Source organism: Meles meles, chromosome 15 (assembly GCF_922984935.1).
Source record: "Meles meles chromosome 15, mMelMel3.1 paternal haplotype, whole genome shotgun sequence".
NCBI classification, from domain to species: Eukaryota; Metazoa; Chordata; class Mammalia; order Carnivora; family Mustelidae; genus Meles; species Meles meles.
In genome coordinates, this window is record NC_060080.1 from 40,163,723 (window position 1) to 40,188,433 (window position 24,711).

Genomic DNA, 24,711 nt, shown 5'->3' on the forward strand with positions numbered 1-24,711 from the left:
GATGTGGCTTTAGGGGAGGACTTTGGTCACTGAGGATGGGCGCTTCCTTGTAGGATCCCCTCAGGGAGGGAAACAGAAAGAACCCACGAGAGCAAGAAGGAGCAAGAGGACAGCAGCTGACAGACCCTGCCAGCAGCCAGGGGCAGCTGGGCTTCTGCAGACAACAGTGGGCCACTCTGCTGTGTCCCTGAGCAACTGCCTGGTGGCTGCCTCTCACCCAGCAGATCTCTGTGTTAACGGAGTCTCATCTAGAGCAGGCCTGTGTCTGCCAAGCTGGTCCACACCCTGCCTCTGAGAAAGCATCCAGGCAGCAGGGGCAGGCACTGGCTTCTCGGGAAAGTGCTCAGGCCCAGGGGAGGAAATGAGCCCCTGACTGAGGACTGAGGACAGGGCCAGAGGAAGGCCGCAGACCTGGGAGGGGCCCAGAGGGCTAGGGGACAGGACAGGCCAGCCGAGGCCAGTCCTGAATGAGAAAAGCAGATGGAATGAAATGCCTCTTCCTTCCTAGTGGGTGATGCCTGGTGGGGCAGGCAGGCTTAAAATGCTTAATTTGGAATAGAACTTAAGTAGATTCTTTTTTTTTTTTTTAAAGATTTTATTTATTTATTTGACAGAGATCACAAGTAGACAGAGAGGCAGGCAGAGAGAGAGAGAGAGGGAAGCAGGCTCCCTGCTGAGCAGAGGGCCCAATGCGGGGCTCGATCCCAGGACCCTGAGATCATGACCTGAGCCGAAGGCCGAGGCTTAACCCACTGAGCCACCCAGGCGCCCCGATTCTTTTTTTAAAATATAAGTAGATTTTGAACTCAGCCTGGTATTGTTTATGATCTTCTAGGGCGATAGAATTATGTAGCTGGAAGGAGCTTTAGTCATCATGTTGTTCAACCACATATTTTGTGGATGGAAACTGAGGCTCAGAGAGGGGAGTGATTTGCCCCGGGTCGCACAGGAGTGAGTAGCAGGGCTGAGCACCAGAGTTAGGGCCCCTACACCAGGGACAACCTGCATGCCAGGAGGTCCCTGGAGTGGGTACACAGGGGACAATGGAGACCACAGAGCCACTGGCTACTTGTACTCAAGAGAGGAGACCCATGGCGTTGAAGCTGCCTTGGAACCCATACCTAGAGGAAACCAGGCTGGGGAGGGGCAAACAGGAGCCAGGAGAGGCAAAAGGGGCTCCTCCAGAGGACAGAGAAGAACGGAGAGAGGCAGGCCTCTCCTGGCAGGGCTGGGCTCTGGGAGCAGGGGAGAAGACATCCCGACAACACACTGGCCCACGTGGGAGAGGGAGACGGCAAGTCTGTGATGAGGCGGGGCCTCAGATGGGCTCAGGACCCGGGAGGCAGGTGCACACAGGCCCTGGTAAGGATGAACACACACCCCTGGCTTGTCCTGTGACTGAGGGAAGTTCCCTCCAATCCTCTGAATGGCTTTGGGCTGGAGAAACTCAGTAGTCACCAATTCCCCTCACCGCACGCTCCCTGTGACTCGTGCTTCGCTCCCTGTGACTCGTGCTTCTTACTCATTTCACACCGGGGAACACTCTTTCACCTGATACTCTTCTCCTTCACCTGAATCTCTGCTGGGCCCTGCGGGACATCTGGCAGGCTGGCAGGCTGGCAGGCTGGAGTGGGATGGGCAGGACCCTGCGGGCTCCCCCTGCAGTCCCTCACCAGGGCAGAGAACCCCAAGGGGCCCTCCCATCCCAGAGCAGCAGTGCTTTCCAGCAAGGCCTCATGTCCTGAGGGCCCTTCTGTCCTGGGGAGACAGCCGGACCCCCTCCCTGCCCTCCCGGAGCCCACGAGCCCACGAGCGAGCCAGGAAGATAGAGGGAGAGACAAGCAATAGTGTCATGAAGGGAAAAGAGGTGTCCTGGAAGGCCCAAGCCATATGGAGTTTGGACCAAGGGTGAAGGACCTTCAGTTGAGGGGACGGGGCTGGGGGCTGGGGAGTGAGTACCCGGATTAGCAAGATAGCCGCTTATTCACTTGTGATTTCTCTAAAGATGCTGTCGTTTCATAGCTCTGGCAGGCCTTTGCTCTTTCAAATAATTTTTCTGGTTTAACAGATCATCTTTCAGGAGGAGAAATACAGCTGAACAAGGATGGCAAGAACAAGGCTGGGTTTCCAGCTCCTCGTGGAGGCTGAGCCTGTGTGGGGAGTTGTCCTCTGAACCCTGACCTCCAGCATGCAGGCAAAACCCATTCAGTTTGGGACCCAGGTTGGACATTGCTATGAGGGATCTTGGAGAGGGCCACCGGCCGCTTGTATTCAAGAGAGGGGACTCATGGAGACGAAGCTCAGGCCAAGCTGGACTCTAGGCCTCCAGGTTCCTGAAGGGGCCCACGTTCTCCCTGCAGTCCCAGGAGGCTCTACTCTAGGTGCCGCCTCACTTGCCTTTCCCAGACCCGTTTCCGTGGGAGGAGAGAGCTGCCGTGGAGACCCTCTGAAAGGGGGAGTGAGCCCAGCATGTCTGCCTGCTAGAGAGAGGTCTTTGTGGAAAGTGCTGACAGAGAAGGGCAGGGAGGGGCTGTGGTTCAGGACAGTTCGTCCAGCTCCCTGAAGGAACAGGACAGGGCACACCTGTGAGGCTGCCAAGAGGGGGCCGGGGCCTCTCAGGCAACAGTACCCCTCCAGCTTGGCTCCTGTCCAGTCCTATCATCAAAGCCAGGGAAGGCAGCCCTGACAGATGTCACCGACACTGAACTGTCAGTCATCCCAGTGGGTCCCCATGGCACAGCAGGGCCATGTGTCTGGTGAGGGGTGGAGCACAAGGCTCTCCCTCGTTTCCCCAAGCACTAACCGAGGACCACCCCACCAAGGTACTTCCCAGACAGCTTCACCTCTCGGGCCTCAGCCCCACCTTGAGTTTGGAGACTGAGCTGACCAGAGCCCCTCTGGCAGTGCCTGGGGCAACCATGTGTGTAAGAAAGTCCTCACCCATCCCAAATCCAAACATTCTAGTGGCTCCATACACCAGCAGTCTCCAAACTGTGTTCCAGGGAACCCCCTTAGTGTCCGGTAAGACATAGGGGTATGAAATAAAGATTAAATGCACTCCATCAATAGAAGAATGAATAAACAAAATGTAGTGTATACAAACAATAGAATATCATTTGGGCATAAAAGGGAATAAAGCCCTGATACCTGCTGCAACACGGACCGATCTTGAAAACAGTATATTTAGTGAAATAAGCCCAAGAGGAAAGGACAAATAGCGTATACTTCACTTACATGAGGTACCTAGAATAGGCACATTCATAGCGACGGAAAGTAGAATAGAGGCTAGCAGGAGCTGGGGGACGTGGGAAGGGTTTTCGTTGGGGATGATGACAAAGGTTAGGATATAGATAGTGGTGATGCTTACATGGCATTGTGAGTGTATTTATTTAATGCCACTGAATTGGGAATTTAAAAATGGTCAAAACAACAAATATTATGTTACATATGTTTTACAACAGTGAAAAAAAAATCTTTTTAAAAGAATAAGTGTTGGGTGCCTGGGTGGCCCAGTGGGTTAAAGCCTCTGCCTTCAGCTCAGGTCATGATCCCAGGGTCCTGGGCCCCCTGAGCCCCTGCATCTCAGCAGGGAGCCTGCTTCCTCCTCTCTCTGTCTCTGCCTGCCTCTCTGCCCACTTGTGATCTCAGTCTATCAAATAAATAAATAAAATCTTTAAAAGAAAAAAAAGAGTAAGTGCTGAAATAAGTTGGAGAAGCACTTGTTTTCAGAGTTAAATGTTTTCTTACACAGGACTTTTCAGAGCCTTTATTATGCTGTGGCCCCCAGTGGAGAGGATCATTGAACCCTTTGTTCTTAGAAGGCTCAGTCCTATTCATCATAGAGTTGTTCCCCAAATTACAAATTTGGCTTCTGAGACTGCCCCTTACACCTGGAAGAGGCACTAAAATCTTTGTCAAACCTGGATATTTGTTTAGAAAACCAAGGTCAACATAGCTATCCCAAAGTGTGCCAAAAAAAACTTGCTTTATGTTTTATTTTCTTCTCCAAAAAATGGAGATTTCTTTCTTGGGACTTGGAAGCATTTTGAGTTCTTCATTAAAAAAAAAAAAAAAAAAAGACGAAGTGTGTGTTGCACGCATGTATGTGTGTGCAAGAGGGAAATTCTCTAGAAACTTCTGGTATGGAGCTGGAAATGAAACCCCAGAGGATGAACGCATGTTGTCTGTGGGCCAGATGGTTTTGAAGGTGGTTTGGGGTGTGAGCTTGGCACGGGGCTAAGTTCAGGGCTCTGTCTGCCTCTTGGGGGAGGGGGCAGGCTTTGTCCTCTTCCCTGCTCCTGATGGTGTTGTCAGTCAGCTGTCTTTAGACATGCCTCGGTTACAGGAAGCCCTGAAGAGAGGAATGTGTCTTCTCCAGTTCATGCATCTCTCCTCCTGGAAGCAAGACCTCAGATACCTGCTCAGCTAAGGGTGGGTGAGAGCCCCAGGCTTCTGCCTTGTTTGCCTGTGACCTTTCCATTGGATACCGTATTTTATAGTCTCACGTTTTCTGGTCTAGCTTTGGTGAGGACCTAGGGCTGCTTAGGGGGATATTCAATTGAAGAAAAAAGGCTGGATTCAAGCCCCAGCTGTGGGACAACTTAGGGTGAGTCATGGCCCAGAAATGTAGTGTCAGGGAGTGAAGCCAGAGGGGAAAATATTTATAACTGCCGGAAACATGATGAACCTGTCAAAAATACATGAAATCAGCTAAATAAATTGGGAAGAAAAAAGCAAGGTCTTGTTTGGTTTTGTGAGTATAAACATTTTTTTTTAATCACCAAGAAAGAGAAAAATAATTTCTCTACATACAGCTCCCTTATGTAAATGATGTTTGGGGGAAATCAAGGAAAAGTGTCTGTGTTCTCGAGCTGAAGCAGGTTAGAGAGATGGGATCAGCCATAGGAGCCAATTGGGAGAGAGAATATGAATTCAGTAGACCCAAGAGATCAAAGCCAACATAACCATGGGGCTACAACCCTCCCCCCAAGAATCCTGGGAGACTTGGGGTCATGCTGGGCTTCTGTGAATTTGGGGTGGGGGTCGAGATGTTTTTATATCTGAGCGAGAGAGAGGAGCTCTTAGGATGGGAGGACAAGCACCAGGCCATGGTGTTGGGTAAAGCAGGGTCCCTCTGGCTGCCCAAGTTCTGGGACTGAGAGAACTCTTGCTCTGGGAGGAACTGGGGTGGCGGGAGGCAGGGCGGCAGCTGGGTGGATCCTAGCAGAGCAAAGTTAGATTGAAAAGGAACTGTTTCCACTGCAGCAAACACTAAGGTTCAGAAAGAATGTTGTTTCATGGGCAGCCAGAGAAAAGGAAGCTGGGATTCCGCCAGCACCCCGGGGTCGCCAAGATGCGGGTCACAAAGACTGGGGAGACGTTGGAGACTCTGGAGGAGAGGAGGGTCCGATGGGCAGCGAGGGAGTCTGGATTTTGACCTGGCTGAGGTGGGTCCAGGGGAGAGACTTCAGAAAGAGACCTCTATGGGCCACCACAAGGAAAAGATCAGCGATAGCAGATCAGGGACAGAGAGGCCCGCCAGGGGGCGCCACACAGCTCCATGGGCAACAAGGAAGCCTGTCTCCCAACCTAGCCTCAGTCACTTCTTCCTTGGGGTGCACCAGGAGGCTGGCCTAAGGATGTTCCCACTGAAACGCGCTCCAGGAGGCCAAAAGGAGCGCATCTCTTTGAATGATTAATAGTGACTGCCCGGAGCGCTGTCAGGACCTCCGTCAGGTGGCCTCCAGCCCCGCGAGAAGAGCCACTGCTGTTGATACTGATGGGCGATGTGTGCGGTGGGGGCAGCCCGGGGGTGTGGCAGTGTCCATTCATTCATCCTGGCACAGCCCATAGCTGTCCACCTGCTCCTAGCGAGCCCCTGTGCTCTGCAGTGGTCCTCTGCGGGCGCTTCGTTCTCCAAGGCTCACCTGCAGAGGGAGCAAAGAGCCCCAAGCCAGGCTCCACTCAGCTCTAGACCTTCTCCCTCCGAGCCTCTTTAAGGTTTTGGAAAAGGCCTGTGTCCCATTCTCTCAGGGTCTTGAACAAATTAGCAGCTCGGTAGTTATTTGTGAAAGGAAGAAAATAAATGCGTGAATCACCGTATTTCCCACTTTTTATTCATTTAACAGAGAAACCAATATATACATTTTGCAAGGCCTTTTAGAGGATTTGGAAATGGATTAGACCCAATCTTTGCCCTCTAGGAATTCATAGCACCATCTGGAGGTTAGATATGTGCCCAAATATCTGTAAAACCAGGTCATTATGTACAAATCCAAGTTCCTTGAAGGTACCTGGCTTCAGGAAGGCAGACAGAGCTTGTCCAGGGCCTGGGGTCTCAGAGGGGAGACGGGTGCCAAGGTGAGAACCAGGATGGGGGTGGGTATCGGAGGATGAAGCCAGCTGCCCTTCTCCTTGCCCCCTCTCCATGCCCCCCAAGAAGAGCCCCCCCCCCCCCATGCCTCCCTGTCCTACTGGAGCCTGGAAACAGACCACAGCTGAGCAAGTGGGACGGCAGCAAGAGGTCCGAGTGAGAAGGGCTGTACAAAACCCTTTCGAGGAAACACTTAAAGATGTCCAAGTCTTGCTCTGCCCCAGGACACTGGCGATGACTTTGTCCCTCAGGAAACAACCCGGCAAGAGGGAGGCAAGTGCAGCACCTGCTCCAACCCCCAGGGGGCCTCCTCCCATGGCTGACCCCAACGCAGCGCTGGCCTCCGCCCCCGGGGAATGTGGGCAGGAAGGGGCTCTGTCTGTCCCTTCAGCTCCCAGCACAGTGCCCGCACACAGCCACGCAGTTCCCCACCCCTGGGACCTACCCTTCCTCTTCACTGGACGATGAGAAAGGGGAAAGGGGCAAAGGTGGGGTAAAGGGAAAAGGACAGTCCAGAGCCTTGGAGGAGTTGGTGTGGTGGAGGGAGGGTAGGAGGAGGTCTCAGGCCGGGGGGGGGGGGGGGGGGGTGCATAGGGACCCAAGGGAGTACGGAGTGGTGAGACAGAGTCCGCTTGGGGCCCTGGCCAAGCTGTGAGCCCAGAGAGGGGCCCGGGGACTTGTGGACCGCCCTCCCCAGCACTTAAGCCTCTCTTCTGGGGTAGTATGAGGCTGGAACCAGGAAGCAGTGCAGCCTCTGTGCACGGAGTTTTTGAAGCCTCACGTGAAGCTTGGTGGAGCCAGAAGCCCCAAATCCTGGAGCGGCTGTCTGGGTTTTTGTCCTGCGGAGAGCAGAAAGCATGCGTACTGCAGGAACCGGGCACACACACAGAGGTACACACGCAGACGTGTGCGTGCACTCTCACGCAGGTGCCCTGGGTCCCCCGTGGCTGGTGACTCACGAGCCATCACAGGGCTGTGGGGCCGGGACCCAGAGCAAACAACAAAGCAGGAGGGTGCGTCACAAACAAGCTGGCAGGGGCTCCGGGACCAAAACCCTCAGCTGGACCCGGACACATGAAGAGGGTGGCTCTTCATCGTTTTTACGTGGGCGAGGGTCTTTTTGCATGGTTGCTTACGTAAAACCATCTAAAAGACTGTCAAGGAGATCTGAACCTATCTTAAACAGATTTCCCTTCCCGGGGAATATATGCAAGTGTGCACACGGGTGTGCATGGGAACATGAGGAGGAGTGTATATTCGTGTGGTGCATGCAAAAACACACAAGCTGCTGTGCTGGTGGGGAAGCTGGAAGAAGAAAGAAAAGCATGGACTGTTAATCATTCCCCACACGCGTGTGTGTGCGTGTGCACACAGAGCTATACACACACGCACACACATCCATCTGTTTTTTTGGCCCAGCCTCATCCCCCTAAACTGCTTTTAGGTCTGAGACCCAAGCCCACTTTAAACCAGTAGTTCTCCACCTTGCTGGCACATTGGAATCACATAGGAATTTTTAAAAATCCCAGTGCCCCGGGAACACTCCAGACCAATATATTATAATTTCTGGAGATGGGACTTTGGCATAAATACTTCATATCAATATTTAATCATCTCCTGAGGTGATTCCAATGTCTTGACAGGGCTAAGTATTCCTATGCGTAGAAAGCCCTTCTCCCATTCCTCTGCACAGAAAACTTCTATTCATCCTTCAAGACCCAACTCCCAAGGCCCCTTTGGAGGAAAGCTCTTCCTGACACCTGCCCAGGGAGAGCTGATTTTTCCTTTCCTGAAGTTCCCAGCACCAACTTAGATATCTGACTGCATCATAATTATTTGCTTGTCTATACAGAACCATGACCGCTGTGAAGAAAAGTGCTATTCGAGAGCCATCTGTCTATTGCCGACACCTAGCTCCATGTCTGATACGCAGCCGGTGACCCGTAGAAGATTCAGAATGAAACAGAAGTATGTAATGTAGGCCAGGAACAAGAGGGGGTGGGGAGTGGAGGCGATGGGTTTCTCTCGGTGGGAAGGCAATGGCTCTGGTCTCCTGGCAGCAGGATTGGGGTACCTCCCTACGTTTTAATAACAGAAAGGGTCCTCTTATGTCAATAAGTTTGATGCTGATTGGTCCACACTTCCTGTTTCCTTAGGAAGTGCCACAAGCATTACTCAGAAATTCAGAGAGACAAGAGAATGGGGTTGTGATCTGTGCCTGGAGTCCTAGGTGACCAACCTCTCTCTCTCTCTTATTTAGAGATGTATTTAAATTTATTTAGAGAGAGAGTGTGTGAGCAGGGGGAAGGCAGAGGGAGGAGGAGAGAGAGAGAGAAGCCTCAAGCAGACTCCCAGCTCGGGACTCAATGCCAGGGTCCTGGGATCAAGAGCCGGCTGTTTCACCGACTGAGCCATCCAGGTGCCCCTTTTCTGAACCATCCCCTTTTCACCCCCATCCCAAGCCCACTCTGTCTATCTGGCTTCCAGGGCACCTTTGCTTTGAGGAGCACTATGAACATCCGGGTCCCCTGCTTCTGTCCCAGATCCAGACCAGCTCAACAACCTGGTTCTTGCCCAAGGGCTGTGCCTGGGAAACGCTTGTGCAAGGGAGGGAGGCTCCAGTCAGCCCACTGGGTCTGTAGACACTCCGGCCCCAGCCCAGGAGCCTGAGGAACACACAAGAGAAGGTGTCCCAGGGCTGAACAAAGTGAGTGAGGTCTGAGGTGGAAAGAGCTCCTCATGTTTCTGACCAGGCGTCCTGGTCACTAGTCCAGGCTGAGGTCATGGTGCGGGCCGCCTACCCCCTGACACACACAAACATACACACTCACACACTGCCCACTTCCTGAAGGGTTCTCAACCTTTAGGCCGAGACCAGGCTCTCCCCTCCCCTACAACTGCCCCTCAACTGACCAGCCACAGTCCTGGTCGCCCACAGAGTCCATTCAACACGAGCAAGTGTTTTCTTTACATGTTGGGGCTTTTACTTCAATTTGAAGCAGACGGTTGAGCACAGATGTGAACAGCTTTGGCCTTTTGAGCACAAGGAAGAACAGGCCTTGGCTTTGAACATGCCTCCCCACTCCCCAACTTACTGGCTCATTTCCCTGGTCCCTTCTTCCCCTCTGCCCCCCTCTCCCCGCTGCATAACCGGGAACAGACTACTGGCCTTCGTGCAGGGCACCATCTTGTTTTCCCAGCCAGGAGTGAGGGCTACAGGCAAGGCGTGGCTGGCTAGGCTCGCTGGTGACCTTTAGGCCACCTTTAGGTGACCTTGGTGGGGCAAGTCCCAGGGGTGGAATACAGGGTGGTCAATATTGCTTCTTTCCTCCCTTCGTCCTTTGCCTTGATGCTCAGGGCCCAAGGAGCCTGGACCCAGGGAACACTGAGAATCAGGTTCAGAGGCCTGGGCAGCCCATGCGAGGGCAAGAAGAGGGCCAGGATCTCATATCCCACTCCATGCAAGTGCCCCAAGCCCTCTCTCACCAACCCCCCAGAAAGCTTATCTTGTACCCAGCCGGCTCAGGGCCCAGTGTAGAAAGAAAGTTCCAGGTCAGAGGGCCGAGCCCTTCCAATGGTCACCAAACGTCCATCCCTTCCATGAGTTTCCAGTGGGATCGCTGACTCGTCTTTGGCTTGGGATGGCTTTGGCAATAGGAGGAGCAAAAGTCGTAAAGCAATGGTGCGGCTTCTCACTGAGGGGTGTTCTCACAATTTGTTCAGTGTCTCTGTGGAATCTTTGGCAATGAATTTCTGCAGCCCTGGGCAAGGGGGAGGCTTTGCTCTCCCCTCCCCACCAGGCAGAGGGCAAAGTGCGGAGTCACCAGAGTGGCCGAGGGGGGACAGGAGGGTGAGAGGGAGGCAGGTGTGCCCCTGCCCCACCCTGAGAGGCAGTGGTCTGAGCATCTGGTGGCATCTTGGAGAAGAAGACAAGGCTGGATTTGGAGAGCTCACCTTCTCCTCAGGCTTGACCAGAAGAAAGCGCACAGCAGCATCCTTGGTCTAGCCTGGGGCCAGTCACTCCTGAAAGAAACAACCAACAGTCAGAAGAAACACTACTCTGCTGACTTCTGTTTCTTAAAGGCCAACTGGTCACAGGGTCTGGCACTGTCAGCCCCTCCTCTCATTTACACTCCTTGCTGCTGCCCCAAGAGGCACTCCTGTGGCCCCAGCAGGCGACTGCATCTTGACGCACCCAGCATCTGAACCCAGGACCCACTGCCCCCAGAGCCCTCACTGCATTTTAGAGCCATTGATGATTTTGTCAGTTTGGGGAAATGGGCAAAGTCTGCGGGGCTCAAGGGTGCTCGGAGATACCTGTGTTGATCGCACAACCCTCCAGCTCACACCCTGTTGAGGTGTGATGTGGATGATCCGTCCACAGCTCCTCTTCCCTCCACTGTTCAGACAAGAGCACTGTTCCCTGAGTCACCGGGCCAGCTAGAGGTGCGGCCCATCGACCCGCCCGCTGGGGGAACCTGAGACAAGTCACTTAACTTCTCTGGGCCTCAGTGTCCTCATCTAGAAAATGACACCACGGGACCACCTCAGTAATTGCCAAACTTGCTTTCAAGCGTAGAAATGTGGTCTGAACTGTGGAGGCCTACCCCAGAACAGAGAGACCTGGTCTGGTGTATCTGCAGCAGCGGGTATGGGGGACACAGGGAGAGAGGGTTGCAGGGTGCATTCCCTCCAGTGTGAGGCCTGGACAGCTCTGAGAACCCAGGGTGCTAAGGAGCACAGTTTGGAAACCACTAGGTTAGACCATCTGTAGGGACATCACTGTGCTGACCACTGGAACCTTCCCTCTGGCCGCTGGCCTTGCTCTTCCTCCTGAGAACGGAGACCACAGGGTGTGACTTGCTATCAGGAAGGGGCAGGAGATGGAGAAAGGTCACAGGGACCACTGGGACTTTAGGTTGTGGGGGAAGTCAGAGCGGTGGGGGTGGGTCCGTCAGGACATGTCCTCTCAGAACAGGTCAGGGGAACAGGGGTGCCTTAACCTGGCGTGGCCTGCTCCTACGATAGCAGGACTCCTGCAACCACCCCGGACAACACAGCTAAGATGCTTGTTTCTGAAGTAAAACATTTGTGGGGCCCCTCTGCCCTGCCAGGGGCCTTGTTCTTGTCCCCCTCTCAGAGGAGGTGCAGGAAACTGGCCACAGCAGGATCTGAATCTGGACCCACGGTGTTTTTTTTTTTTTATTTCTTATTTTTTATTTTTTATAAACATATAACGTGGAGATGCAACATGGGGGCTTAGGGGGATAGGAGAAGAATAAAAGGGACCCACGGTATTTATTCGGGCGCAGAGAAGCCGCTCTGGCTGAACTGCAGGCCTGGGGAGCCAGGTTGCAGCCAAACCACGGGGCTGGGGGGCTGCCAACCGCAGGCTCTGGGGAGCCTCGGGGAGCCTTGCAGGCCTGGGGCGCTGGGCTTGGCCCATGGCCCAGGGGCGAGGCGGGGGCAGGGTTGGAGGCAGGGTGTCCAAGGGGAGGGGTGGCCCAGCTAGCGGAGCCCAAGGCAGGAGAAAGGCAGGGGGAGGAGGGAGGAGGGAGCACTGCGTGCACCCACGTCCAGGCTCACCTCCTCAGTGCACTGGTGCGCCTGGCCCCGGCAGGAATCTGCTTTCTGTTACCACGTCTGAGGAGGAGGATTAAGAGGCGGGAAGGAAACCCATGGGGATGGCACAGGGTCTGTGGTCCAGGGGTGATTTACAGCCCGCGTCAGCCAGGCGCTGGCTGCCTGGGCGGGCCCTTTCAGGCCGGGCCGCCTGTGGTCTGGGGAAAGGCACAGAAAGCTGGCCCGGCTGGCCGCCCAAGCTGTCCTACTGGCCACTCCATCAAGGCACCGGGACCCTGTCCCAGGCCCTCTGTTGGCTCTCGGGCCCTGCGGAAGCTATGACCACTGCCCAAGGGCAACCAAGAGCAATGGAGCAGTTTCCTCTCGCCAAAGCCTGACCTTCAGGACTTCATTCCACCCTTTCCCTGGTGTCTACACTGGACCTGGGTTCCCACCGCCCACCTCCGCGCAGGAATCCCAGCACATGCACCAACCATCCAGGGAAGTCTTATGTCAGATGGGGCACGGAAGAATACAAGGAGGTCTTCGTTGCCAGCACCTCCTCTGAGATTAAACAGCTTTGTGACCTTGGGGAACTTAGCATCCCTCTCTGTGCTTTAATTCCCTCACTTATACAGCAAATACAAGTACATAGACATAGACATGCGCTTCCCCCAAAGGGTCCTTTGTAGAATACTAGACAGGTGAGGTATATCCCATGAGTCTGAGAAACACCACAAACCTAGGGCTCATCTTGGAAAGTCACTACATATATTAGTATATTAAAGGCTCTGAAAAGTCCTGCAGTAAAGAAATTTGCCTGGCTTTATTTATCCACTATCTGCTGAATTCATTTGATCCTGTGATCACAACTGCACTTTGAGGCGATCTGTGGCCCTTTCCTGGACTTCAAGTATCTGTTTCTTTCCTGCCTCAGCATCCCAACCCCAATGTCCAGTGGGGGTTGCAGGTTGGTCCAGCCTCAGAGTTCTTCCAGAGACCAGCTATGCTTGAGGGATAGGAGACAAACCCATGGATGCCCCTTCAGAAGAGGCAGGGGGTGTGTGTGTGTGTGTGTGTGTGTGTGTGTGTGTGTGCGCGCGCGCGTGTGTGTGTGTGTGAATTACAGGCAGATAACTGTAAATACAGAGGAGAGGGCTGGCAAATATCCCCATTGTGACAACCATACCACAGACCCCTTCTCATGGAACCAGGGGCAACATCCTGGGTCACCCCATGTGAGAAACACAGCTTGAGAGGGCCTCTCGACACCATCCAGCTCTTGCTTTTTGTGGGGGGTGTTTCCTCTGGGCCAAGGCTCTGGGTACAGCTGGGAAAGGCTCTTGGCTCACTGCCCTAAGGACCCCCCTAAACCCCAGCCCCTTACCATAGAAGATGTCTTTTAAACAAGGTCTGACGTGAAAATGAACTTTGAACATGACTAGACAAGATGGCCTCTCAGGTCCCTTTCTGTGGGTCTGCCATGCTGAGTGCGAAGGAGGGGATTTGGTCAGTGTGGTAAAGCGGCTGAGTTCATCAAATTTGAAATCATCATTTGAACTGTCCATTCATTTGTGGTCAGAACATCAGCTCCACGAGGACAGGGACACGGTCTGTTTTGTTTGCTGATGTAGCCCCAGAGCCTAGAACAGTCTAGACACGCAGGAGCACCTCAATAAAAATGTGTTGAACCAGGAAATAAATATTTCCAGGCACGGGCATTTTATTTACTATAGCTTTTATATACCACGGAATATGTTTCCTGTTTCAAATGTAACTTAGCATTTTTGTAAATATGCCTGTGCTTCAGGGAAACTTTGGGTAATTGTTGTGAATCCTGGGGCAACGTTGCACCTTTTTCACATTTGTTCAATTCCCACTTTTTTTTATAAATTCTAATGATACCTCCTCCGCTTACCAAGTTTGTCTCTGGCTTTATGGGGACTGGCTTCCTCTCTCGATCACTTCTGTGTACAACAGCACAATTTTACCATTTTAGGGGCCTTTTTAAAAAATGACTCCAACTGCCTTCTTTTTTTTTTTTTTAAGATTTTATTTATTTATTTGACAGAGAGAGTGAGAGAGCACAAACAGGGGGAGCAGCAGAGGGAGAGGGAAAAGCAGGCTCCCTGCTGAGCAAAGAGCTTGATGTGGGGCTTGATCCCAGGACCCTGAGATCATGACCTGAGCCGAAGTCAGACGCTTAACCAACTGAGCCACCCAGGCATCTCTCTATCTGCCTTCTAAGGTGTTTTGCCTTTTAAATTCATTTTCAGTTTATGAGCTGCATATTCATTTTCCTCCTTAGCCACTTTTTACTATTTTAGAATTATCCTTTTTTAATATTTTAGCAGTTTGGAGATAGCCTTCCAGATGCAGAAAAAGAACCAATGGAATGGAAATCCTGACAGCTTTGTTTGTTTGTTTCTCTTAAAAACAACAGTCAGATTTCAAACATTGTTTTAAAACAAAACTATGGAAGATGAGCAGGGAGTACACGAGAGATGCATTTTCAACCCCCACACTATTAGGTATTATTTTAGCTTTCACTTCTCAGTACACCAACATGTGGGCTGGGAAGGGGGTTTGTGTTTGGTTCTAAACGCAGAACACTGGGGTCCACTGTGGCCCCAGAGTCAGCAGACCACGGGGCCCTGGGCAGGTGGGTTTAATCTCTCCATGCCTCAGTTTCCCCATCTTTAAAGTGAACACAGTAATAGTACCCGCCTCCCAGGCCAGTTGCGGAGAATCAATGAGACAATGGAGGCGTGCCCCCAGCAGGACCTCGCACACCATGCGGGCACGGGAACGTGCTGGCTCACCTCCCCGAAAAAAGCTGGGTGCTTCTTTTGATGAGCTGGTGTCTGAAAACTTAAAAAAGGCATCACTAGGGGTGCCTGGGTGGCTCAGTGGGTTAAAGCCTCTGCCTTCAGCTCAGGTCATGATCCCAAGGTCCTGGGATCGAGCCCTGCATCAGGCTCTCTGCTCAGCAGGGAGCCTGCTTCCCCCTCTCTCCCTGCCTGCCTCTCTGCCTACTTGTGATCTGTCAAATAAATAAATAAAATCTTTAAAAAATAATAAAATAAAATAAAAAAGCCATCACAGTCTGAAAAGTCTCAGGTAATCAGAAATAGTCACATTGAACCAACTGTCATCTTGACCTTGCTTTTGATGGATTTTTAAAAAAATAGACACAATTTCTAAAATTATGCAAGCCATGTCCATCACCTCATGAATGGGTAACCAAAATGCGGTGTATCCACACAAGGGAATATTATTCGGCCAGAACAAGGACGGAGGTACTAACACACGCCAGAACACGGATGGACCTAGAAAGCTGTGTGCTAAGTGAAAGAAGCCAGTCACTAAAGGCCACGTGTTCTAGGATTCCATTCACATGAAGTGTCCAGAGGGGGGAAACCCACAGACTAGTGGTCCCCGGGGGGTGGGGGGCAGGGAGGACAGTGGGGTAGGAAGGGAGAGCTAAAGGATAGGGGGTGTCTTCCTCCCCTGAGAAGAAAGTTCTAAAACACTGCGGTGACGGCTGCACATAGCAGTGAAAATACTAGAAACCACTCAGCTGTACATTTCCAGTGGGTGAACTGATGTCATCTCAGTCAAGCAGTTAAGTTTTTAAAAATTACGTAGGTAGTTATATAATTTAATTATAGAAAGGTTAGAAAATACAGAAGAGTGAACAGAAGGAACAATTTCAGTCACCTCAATCTCCCCACTGGGAACATGGGGTGACTACTGTTCCTTTACTTTGCTCAGGCTTAGACACAGCTATAGAATATTTTTGGGATATTTACTTGGGTATTTATTTATTCACTGGCTTATTTTTTTTTTTAATGTTTATTATTTACATATCCTCTGACACCGACATAGAATTTTATGGAAGTGGAAGCGGGCTGTGCCAACCGCACGGGAAGCTGGGGTTTGTGTTCTAACGCTCCGGCCTGTCCGCCTCTGCCTCTGGCTCATGTGTTTTCCCATCTTTTCCACAGGCCAGGCGCTGCGGAGGTTATTCTGGGCACAAGCACAGGCCCGGGCTTCTGGCCTTCCAACTTCCCAGGGAACTGGAAGCAGGTATGGACCAGCCCACCCCAGCGCCTCCCGCCCCGCCTGGCCTGGGCGCCAGGGGTGACAGGCAGGAAATTTATGAGCAGTTGGAGTTGGCTGCTATTTTCCGAGGGCGGGAACATGGTGTGAATCAAGGATCCCACTGTGTCCGGGCTGGGAGGGCCCTCTGAGGTCCCAGCCATCTAAGAGTTGCAAAGTTAGGGCCAGAGGCCCTTGGTGAGCCAGGAGAATCCTCCTGGGGACCGTGGATTGGGAGAATTCATTTACTCAGCAAAGATACACTGGGTCCCTACTGGGTGCCAGCCATGTGACAGGCATGGGGTCAGAGTCCCAGCCAGGGGGCAGCTGATACCGTGACTCCAGAGTGAGGCTGAAAGTCACTGGGGCTGGTCTATGCTGTTGGGTGCCCGGTCCCTGTCATGTTGGCTACTTGCCAGAGGAGCGGCTGAGATTGCCAGGGGCTCCGGGCTGCAGTGCGCAGACAGCTGTCCACATGGCTAAGGGGCTGCCCTGTCCAGCACGCCGCAGCCTCCCAGGCTGGGAGCATGGGTGGGTCTGGCAATCTAAGCCCCTCATTTCCTGAGGCCAGTGGATCCGTTCAAACCTGAGTCAGCCCATGACATAGAGAAGCACTTTCCTTCCAGTAAGCAAGAATGACCGACCGCATCAGACAATGCCAAGATGAGAGCCGGCAGCCCTGGAGCCCGTCCTGGGCTAAGCTGTGAGAGGCGGAACCGGGTCCCAGGTGTGCAGGCAAGCTCTGAGAGGGCGCAGTCCACATACCCCACACTGTCCTAATGGCTTACAGCCTGGACCATAAGCTCCAGTGAGGGCGGGATTTCCTGGCCGGGTCCCTGCTGTCTCCCCAATCCGGGATAATCGGAGCTAACTGGAGTCCAGTCTCTTAACCCGCCACATCCCACCTCCACCGCAGGCTGAGAAAGATGTGCCCCTCCTCTGTGTTCCCGACGCACCCCATATGGACCCCTACACCCCTCTGTGCCACGGATTATTGGTGGTGTGATGGCCATCATCCCCTCACTCACCCCAAGCACCCCCAGCACGAGCTCCTGAGGGAAGGAAGAGGTCATGTTGTCCTCAGCACCCCTGTCCTGCTAGGCTGCTCTCTGTTTGCCGAGGGTGGCCTTGGGCCAGGCGCTACACTCCACTCCTTTGCGCGTGCTGTTTTACACCCTCCCAGGGAGGTGGCCATCGTTGCTCCCATTTTGCAGATGAGGAACTTGGGGCTGGCACAGTTTTTGGCTTCCCCAGGTCACCCCGCTACGATGCACGGCAGCAAGGCAGACAGACCCCTTGATCTCTGGAGAGCTCAGCTTCTTTGCTGGCAAGCGGGACTGGCAAGTCCCCAAGCCATCCCCCCCAGCTGCCACCTTCCTGGGTTCTAAGAAAATCTGTCTTTGTCCCTTTAGCCTAAAGGTGGCTGGCACTGGGAGGCCTGGCACTCCCAGAGCCAGGGCCAGAGCCCATAAGAAACCCACTAAGCCTGCAAGGGACGGCCAGCGAGACCCACAGCCCCCGCCGTGCTGACGCCTTCTTGGGCTCCAGGCCACTCTCTCTGGCTGCCAGTCTCTCGGTTTCTCTCTCCACGCTTCGCCTGTGTGTCTCTGTGCCAACTCTCTCTTGGCCTCTCCTTTGTTTATCTCTCCCTGTCCATCAGCCTATCTGTCTTTCTTGGCCCCCACCCCACCCGGCACAGAGCACAGGGCACTGTGAGGGTCGAGCTGGCCCGAGAGACGGCCTGAGGCCCAGCTGCTGCAGCTTTCCATCTGCTTCCCATTCTGCGACGCTGTCCAGCCAATTCTACTTGGCTGCACACTGCTCTTCCAGACCCCAGGAGCCCAAGGAGCCCATGACCTTGCCCCCACAACCAGAGGAGGCACTCAGACTGGAGGGGAGCAGACAGCTGGGTAGACAGGTGGCCCAGCCAGGTGAGGATGGCCTGGCTCCCTGGCCACTTCCCGGTGGGCCCTGACCCATGACCGTCACCCCCCACTCCCACAACACTGCACACACACACTCACACCTAACCACCGTGTCGACAGATCCCTGTCAGGCCTGCTCCTTCCCCAGCTGGGGATCTCCCCGCCGCCACGCCTCTGTGTTCTCATTACCCTCCTCGGCAGTCCTTACCGCAATTGGCAGACAGCTGGGGTGACGGGGCACCGAGCAGACAAGCCAAGTCTCACCCAAGTGCTGGCCAGCAAGCCTTTGTGAAGACCACAGTGCGTCTCCAGGAGACCCCCAGGACCAGTGCGGGAAATAATGGATGGTCATAAGTTCCCTGGACAGCACCCCGAAATCAAATCACTTCCATAAACACTATGCAAATGCAGTTTTAAGATGGGAAAAACACCTCCCCTACCCCTTCTCACCGTCCCTGGGCCCCTCACAGCTAGATCCTAGAGGCACCGTGGGATCCAGGCCAAAGCAGGGTATCTCTGATCAGGGCTCCTTACCCACTGCCACCCCATCCATCAGCGACGACCCAAAAGTAGCTTCCAACTGTGCCAGGGACAGGCCAAGACTGGAAGAGAACCGAGTATTTTGCCCACACTCATGTGCACATGCACACCTACTCACAAGCAACACAGCCCTGCCGCAGGAGTGCCTCCCACAGCCTCTATTTGAATCCTGACTTCCCCCATTCTACCAGCTGTGTGACTTTGAGCAAGTTACTTCACCTCTCTGTGCCTCAGCTTCTTCACCTATAAAATGGTAGTAACAATGATCTACTGCCTGAGGTTGTAGGGAAGATTCAGGAACACAATGGTGGCAAGGCAAAGAGCCGGGCACTGGGCAGCCCCACATCAGGACACACGAGTGTGTGTCTGTGGCCCCCTGCCATTGGCCCGCTAGCTTCCCAAGGCAGGACCGTGTCTCCACCTCAGACTGCCAGGGTCCCACTCAGTACTGGGCACAGAGGAGCCGCCTGTCCGATGCTGTGGGCGACAACTTTCCTTTCTCTCTGCTTCCTTTCCCTCTGCTTCATTTCCCCCATTCATTCAGCAACTCTCTCCTGCGTGATCTGACCATGCCTGCTCCCTCTGAGGCACTGGGGATCCAGCAGTGAGCACAGAAGACCAGGAGCCCTGCCCTCCCCGAGCTGACATCCTCGAACTGGCCCTTCCCCAGGAGCAGATTTCCTTAGGGAAAGGAAGCCTCGCACTTTCTGTGCCAAACAGCTTGGACAGGTCCCTTCCCACTAACTGAAGCATTTCCCTGCATTCTCAGTCAGACGTTACTGGATGTACTTTAGCTTCCTCTTGACAACCCAAGGTCAAGCCCAGAAACATCAGGCTACAGGAGCCTCCCCAGGTCCTTGAGGCTTCTGGGGCCCCCTCCCCCAGAGGCGCGACATGGCACAAGCCTCTTGGCTCTCCAGAGTGTCTGGCATTGTTCTTTCTGCTTTTCTGTTTCTTCCCACACCATCAGGCCACCGGCTGTGACTCCAGGCGCCGTCTCTGCACCTGCTCCAGGAGCTGGCCTCCCACTTGAATTGGTTATTTCTGTTCAGCTGCTCCGATCTGAGACTCCAGGGAATCCAGCTTGTAAGAAGTGGGCACAGATGAAGGGCAGTGGGCTCTGGAGAAGGCCCCCCTGGGGCTCTCCTATGAGCTTTTATGCGTGGCCTTTGTGTCCCCAGCTCTGCACTCCAAGGGGTGGGGCCTTTGTTTGTTTTGTTCTCTGAAGTGACCAGGCACCCAGAACAACGCCTGGTACATAGTAAACTCTCTGAAGTATGTGTTCTTTAGTAAACGTGCAGAGCCCTCATGCTTCCTTCATCATCTTCTGCTTATGGAACTAAAGACACAGAACAAGTAAGAATCACTGTGTGTCTCTGCAGAGGGTGTGGGTGGGCCAAAGTGGGTCAACCTTTTGCGAATAACCCCACTGGCCGCCCGGCCACGTGCTATGCACACGGTGGCAGGGATGTGCGGGCAGGAGAGTGTGGTGGTCACGCAGCAGGCGCGTGGTTCTCAGCCTCACTTGCTATCCCCCTGAACAGGAAGGCAACCCACCATGAGGGCGGCCCCCATGCGACCCTGAGAGACGGTGCCTACAGATGCACCAGGACACCTGTGCGCATGTGTGCGTGTTCGTGCATGTGTGCGTGTGTGCACACGCATGTACGCACACTTGCACATGTGCGCATGCACACACACACACCCACACACCAGAAGAGGGACAAACAGGGTGTCCCCTGCCTGGGCAACGGAACCAAGTCCTCGGTGGGCAGCCCAGTCCAGTATCCGTTCTCTAAATCACTAGGTGGGGAGACAGACGTGACTGGGCTGACCCTCAGATCCATGTTGTCCCTGCCTCCGGGGTGGACACCCTGTGCAGTTCACACTCCCACCCTGGGGGCAGCAGAGGACAGAGATGGTCTAGGTTCAGAAACACTCGTGTCCCAGGGCTGAGGAGCCAGCCTCACCCCGCCCGGCCTGCCCAGCTGTGTGATCTGGGTAGATGGGCATGGTCCCAGCCTCCCCATCTACCTGCCATGGTTAGAAACATGCCTCCTGGGTGGCTGCTGTCGGAGTCAAGTGAAAAAGGGGCACGAGAGGGCTCTGCAAACTGTAAAGCACAGTGCAGAGAGGTTCAAGTTCGCTAGTGGCCTGGCCTGGCCCTCCGGCTCTTTGAACCTCAGTGCAGGCAGCCGAAAATGGAGGTACTGGCACTGATTTCGTGGAGCCATGGTGAAGAGTCTGTGGTTAATGTGGTGACACTGGTCAGCCCCACCAAGAAGAAAACCACCCTGTCACAAAACGGTCAATTCTCCAGCCATGCGGCTGTTTAAGCCTGCTGCACTCCCAGCATAGAGATCCCGTTGTTTTTCTGTTTCAGGGGGAGTGCCCCTTCTTCCAGGGCAGGTAGAGGATGTCTGGGCAGGGCAACTGAACAGAGGAGGAGAAATGCTCTTTCCAGCAAGGTCCCTGTCCTGCCTTTGGATGCAGCATAAGGATGAAGTGCTCGGTGCAGTGGCAGCCACTATGCAGCTAGGAGGCAAACACCAAAAGAAGCCTTGGCGCCCAGGAAGCATTTGCCTCTCTTCAGCTTTCCTGAGAAACGGGAGCCCCTATTTAGTTTAAGCTGCTGCTGGGCGGGGGGGAGGGGGTTCCATGATCGGCATTGCAAAGCTTTGTTCAATGATTCGAGGGAACAAGGACATAAGGCAACATGGGGGCATTTCCCTGTTGCATCCTAAAGCTCCTAGTTTATCCTTCCCTAGAGTCTCTTCCTTCAGCATAGGAAGATGCAGCCTCTGTTGTGCAGATTTTAGTTGAAGGAATGGTGTGTCATTATTTGGGGGCCTACTGTGTGCTAGAAGCTGGGGCACAAAAATGAAAGGGCACCCAGTCTGGCTACAGAAGCAGGCACTACAAAGACTGTATGATGTAATGTAGCACGGGGTTTACAATATAATGTAATATATCACGTAATGTACCAGCTAAAAGTATAAGGTAATGACGTAACACGAGCTCCAGCAGATCTCATCACAGAACATTTATATCATTATTTCACAGCATATCACAGGACACGCTCCTGAAGCAGACTATACACAACCCTGTGGTAAAGGTCGCCAAGTGGCCACTATGAGGCCCTGAGCAGGAGGCTGGGTAGGGGTCAGGGAGGGCTTCCAGGAGGAACGGAGCCTTCCAGAATGGGCAGGAGTTAGTCAGACAGACAGGGGAGAAGGGCATTCCAGGCAGAAGGGACAACATGAGCACAGAGGCCAAAAATAACCCCTTTGGGCGAGGAGTTCCTTGTTGCTAGAGTGTAAATTGGGACACAGGGAGTGACCGGCTGGAGCCAGGTCACTTGGGGGAGGGGCGTGGCCTCTATTCTTGGCCTGTGGGGAGCCCCTGGGGGTCCTGAGCAGGGAGCGAGGCGGTCAGACCTGGATTGTGGCTGAGCGGCTAGGAGGAGCTCAGGTGGGGCCTGACTGAGCGGCTGGGCAGCTGGGCCAGGTCCCAGGTGGCTGTGAATTCTGGGCAGAGGGCAGGAGGGTCTTGAAGGAAGGAGTGGCTTTCTACTTCTCCCTCCAGAAATATTTTTACTAGGACCTCAAGGAAAGCAGGGATTGGTATTTTCCACTAGAACCAGCTCTCTGGTCTGCTAGGGCAGGTGGAAAGGGGATAATGGGCTCCCGGGCAAGGGAAGAACGGGGGCCTGCTGACACCCCTCTCATCCAGGCCTCCCTCTGTGCTGGGTCCAGGGGCTCAGGGCCAGGCAGTGGGAAGGCTTGTCCTCCCCCTGCCTCCCTTGTCCTCTGGAGACCTTGGGCTGGAAAACAAATTCTAGTCATTGGGCTGACTCCACAGTACAACCAGGGGCCTGGGGCCAGTGGTCCCTCCTCCTTGCCCAGGCTCTCCTCATCTTTGGCCCCACGAAGCCCATTTCTCAGGCAGAAGACAGGGGAAGAAGAAGGGAGCTGACAAAAAAATTTCGCATACTTTGTGCCTCCATCCTTGAGCAGGTCGGGGAGGCAGGCGGGGTGTGTTCCAGATAGGACACGTGAGCAAGGCCGCCGGTCACACAGCCCCACGGCAGAGCTGAGGTGAGCTTCAGAGGCCAGACCCAGACACCTGCCCGTGGAGACCAAGCAGGAGGGTAGATCTCACCCTCTCTAAATCCTTCAGATGGTGAGATTAATGGTCCTGAAATTGCGATCACCATAAATATTCGGCCCTTCTGGAGCTGCCTCTCTCCAGCTAAGATGGGGAAGGAAGGAGCGAGGAAAGGAGGGCAAAGGAAGGAAGAGCAGGGGCTTGGGTACAATGCAGATGAGACACAGAGACGCCCTCCAACTCCCAAGGCCTTGGGTTGCAAGAAGCCAGCCCCCCACACGGGACATCAGGCTTTCCCCACTGAGGCCGTGACGGGCTCCAGAGCTTCTGGGTCTGTTGGGATGGGGCAGTGGAAAAGGGGTGCAGGGAATTGAGACATGAAAGGGAAGATCCCCAGTCCCCTGGCCTTGATGTACCTCCCCCGCCACGAAATCCCAGCCTCTGACACTTAGGGGGCATCCCTTTCCCCACCTCCACTTGGCAGCCCCCTGCCTGACTCTCGGCTCCTCATCTGGGCTCCAGGGGGTGTGAGGAAGGCAGGCCACACCTTGCCATCTCCCTTTCTCCCTGATGCTGGTGTCCCAGCTGCCAGCCCTGCCCCAACACCCCACGGGCTCCGGACAGGCCACCCAGTGACTGCTCCCAGGAGGAGCCCAGATTCTAGGCGGACATCTCCCAGAAGCTTCCTGGCAGAGAAAGCCAGTTCTTAAAAAAGGCTTCATGTCATAGTGCAATCAGCCGAGAGGCCCGAGCACAAGGGTGTTTATTCACGTCACTGTGTTCCCCAAGCACCTCCGTGTTGCTCTCTGAGGAGCTGACAGGGGTCTTGGCGTCATCTCTGTCTTCCCCCAACCGCCCCCGGTGCTATTGGCGTCTCTGCACCTCTTGTCCAAGACCTGAACCCTGACGGCCTGGGCCCTGCCCATAGCGTGCCCTCCCAGGCACCTTCCTTCCCGTCTGTCCCCTCCAGCCGAGGTTTTACAAAAACAGTCCCTTCCAACGATCCCCGACTTTAACAGTTTCGAGAAGGAAGAGAATCTGGCGGCATCCAGGAGAACCAATTAGGTGGTCCTCGGGCACCTTCGAGGAGGAAGAAAAGTCACACGGGGTGTCAGAGGAAGAAGAAACAGCATAAAAAGAAAACAAGGGGAAACAAAATAAAAACCAGAGATAAAAAGTCCAGAGAAAACAGCGGCGCCTGAGAAACAAGGATCCCAGCCGCCAACTTTTACGGCGTCCAGCCCTGTTATTCATAAGTGAGTTTCCTCTCTCACAAAGGACCTTTTGCACGGTTTTCCCTTCTGCCTCCAAACCAGCTGCTCGCGCTGTTGTATCCTGAGTGATGATGAGGCTCTGAAAGGGTTTTTTGGGAACAGATGGCCAGGGGAGAGCTGGGGAATGTGCCAGCAGCGGGCTGGGCGGGCGGCCAGAGCCCGCGGTGACTGAGTGCTTGGGCTTCCAGCTCGCGTGCTTTCCCTGCCCTCTGCCCTCCGTGGCGCCAGCAGGCCTTCCCAGCGAGCGCTCAGAACATCTGGAGTCTGGGGCTGCCAGGAGGGGGGGCCATGGCGGCCGGGCGGGGGACCCTCTGTTCCCGCGGAGCTCCCATGGACTCGCCACCAGGCCCGCCTCGAAGAACAGCTAATCAAAACCACAGCGCCCCGAATGGGAACCAGGCGTGCTCCCAGCTGCAGCCAGAGGCCGCCAGGCGACTTAACCCGGTGTCAGGCCTCGCTGGCGGTGCAGCGCAGGGGGTGCTCAGGGCCGACGACACCCCCCCCCCCCCCGCCCACCCCACCCGGCGCCACCCCCCACGCCACCGCCAGCGGCTCTTGGCTCCCTGCGGCTAAATGGAGCCTCCACGTGCTGCTGCCCCGGCTGCTTACATAAGAGCCGCTGCTCCGGGTGAGACGCGCCACCCCGCTATTTGCGGGGGGCCTCTGGGTGCGGGCCACCCCGCTGGGCAGCGTGCAAGCACGAGGGCCGGGCAGGTCTCCAGGGTTGAAGAGCAGGGGGCTTTGGGACCCAAGAGACACGGGCTTGAACAGGCTCCACTGCTTGTTAGCCGCAGGGCCCTGGGCACATGCCCCTCCTTGGCCTCAGTTT

The 24,711-nt window shown here is 54.4% G+C and overlaps 1 protein-coding gene across 1 annotated transcript in view; it reads right to left on the bottom strand.

The window, feature by feature from the left end:
- Positions 1-6,108: 6,108 nt before the first annotated feature.
- The window catches only part of ATOH8 (atonal bHLH transcription factor 8), a 34,066-nt gene continuing 15,463 nt past the window's right edge, over positions 6,109-24,711 (bottom strand). The window contains exon 3 of the mRNA XM_045978973.1: positions 6,109-10,396. Within this exon, the coding sequence (XP_045834929.1) occupies positions 10,391-10,396 (6 nt within the window). The 3' untranslated portion in view covers positions 6,109-10,390. The remainder of the gene's footprint in view (positions 10,397-24,711) is intronic.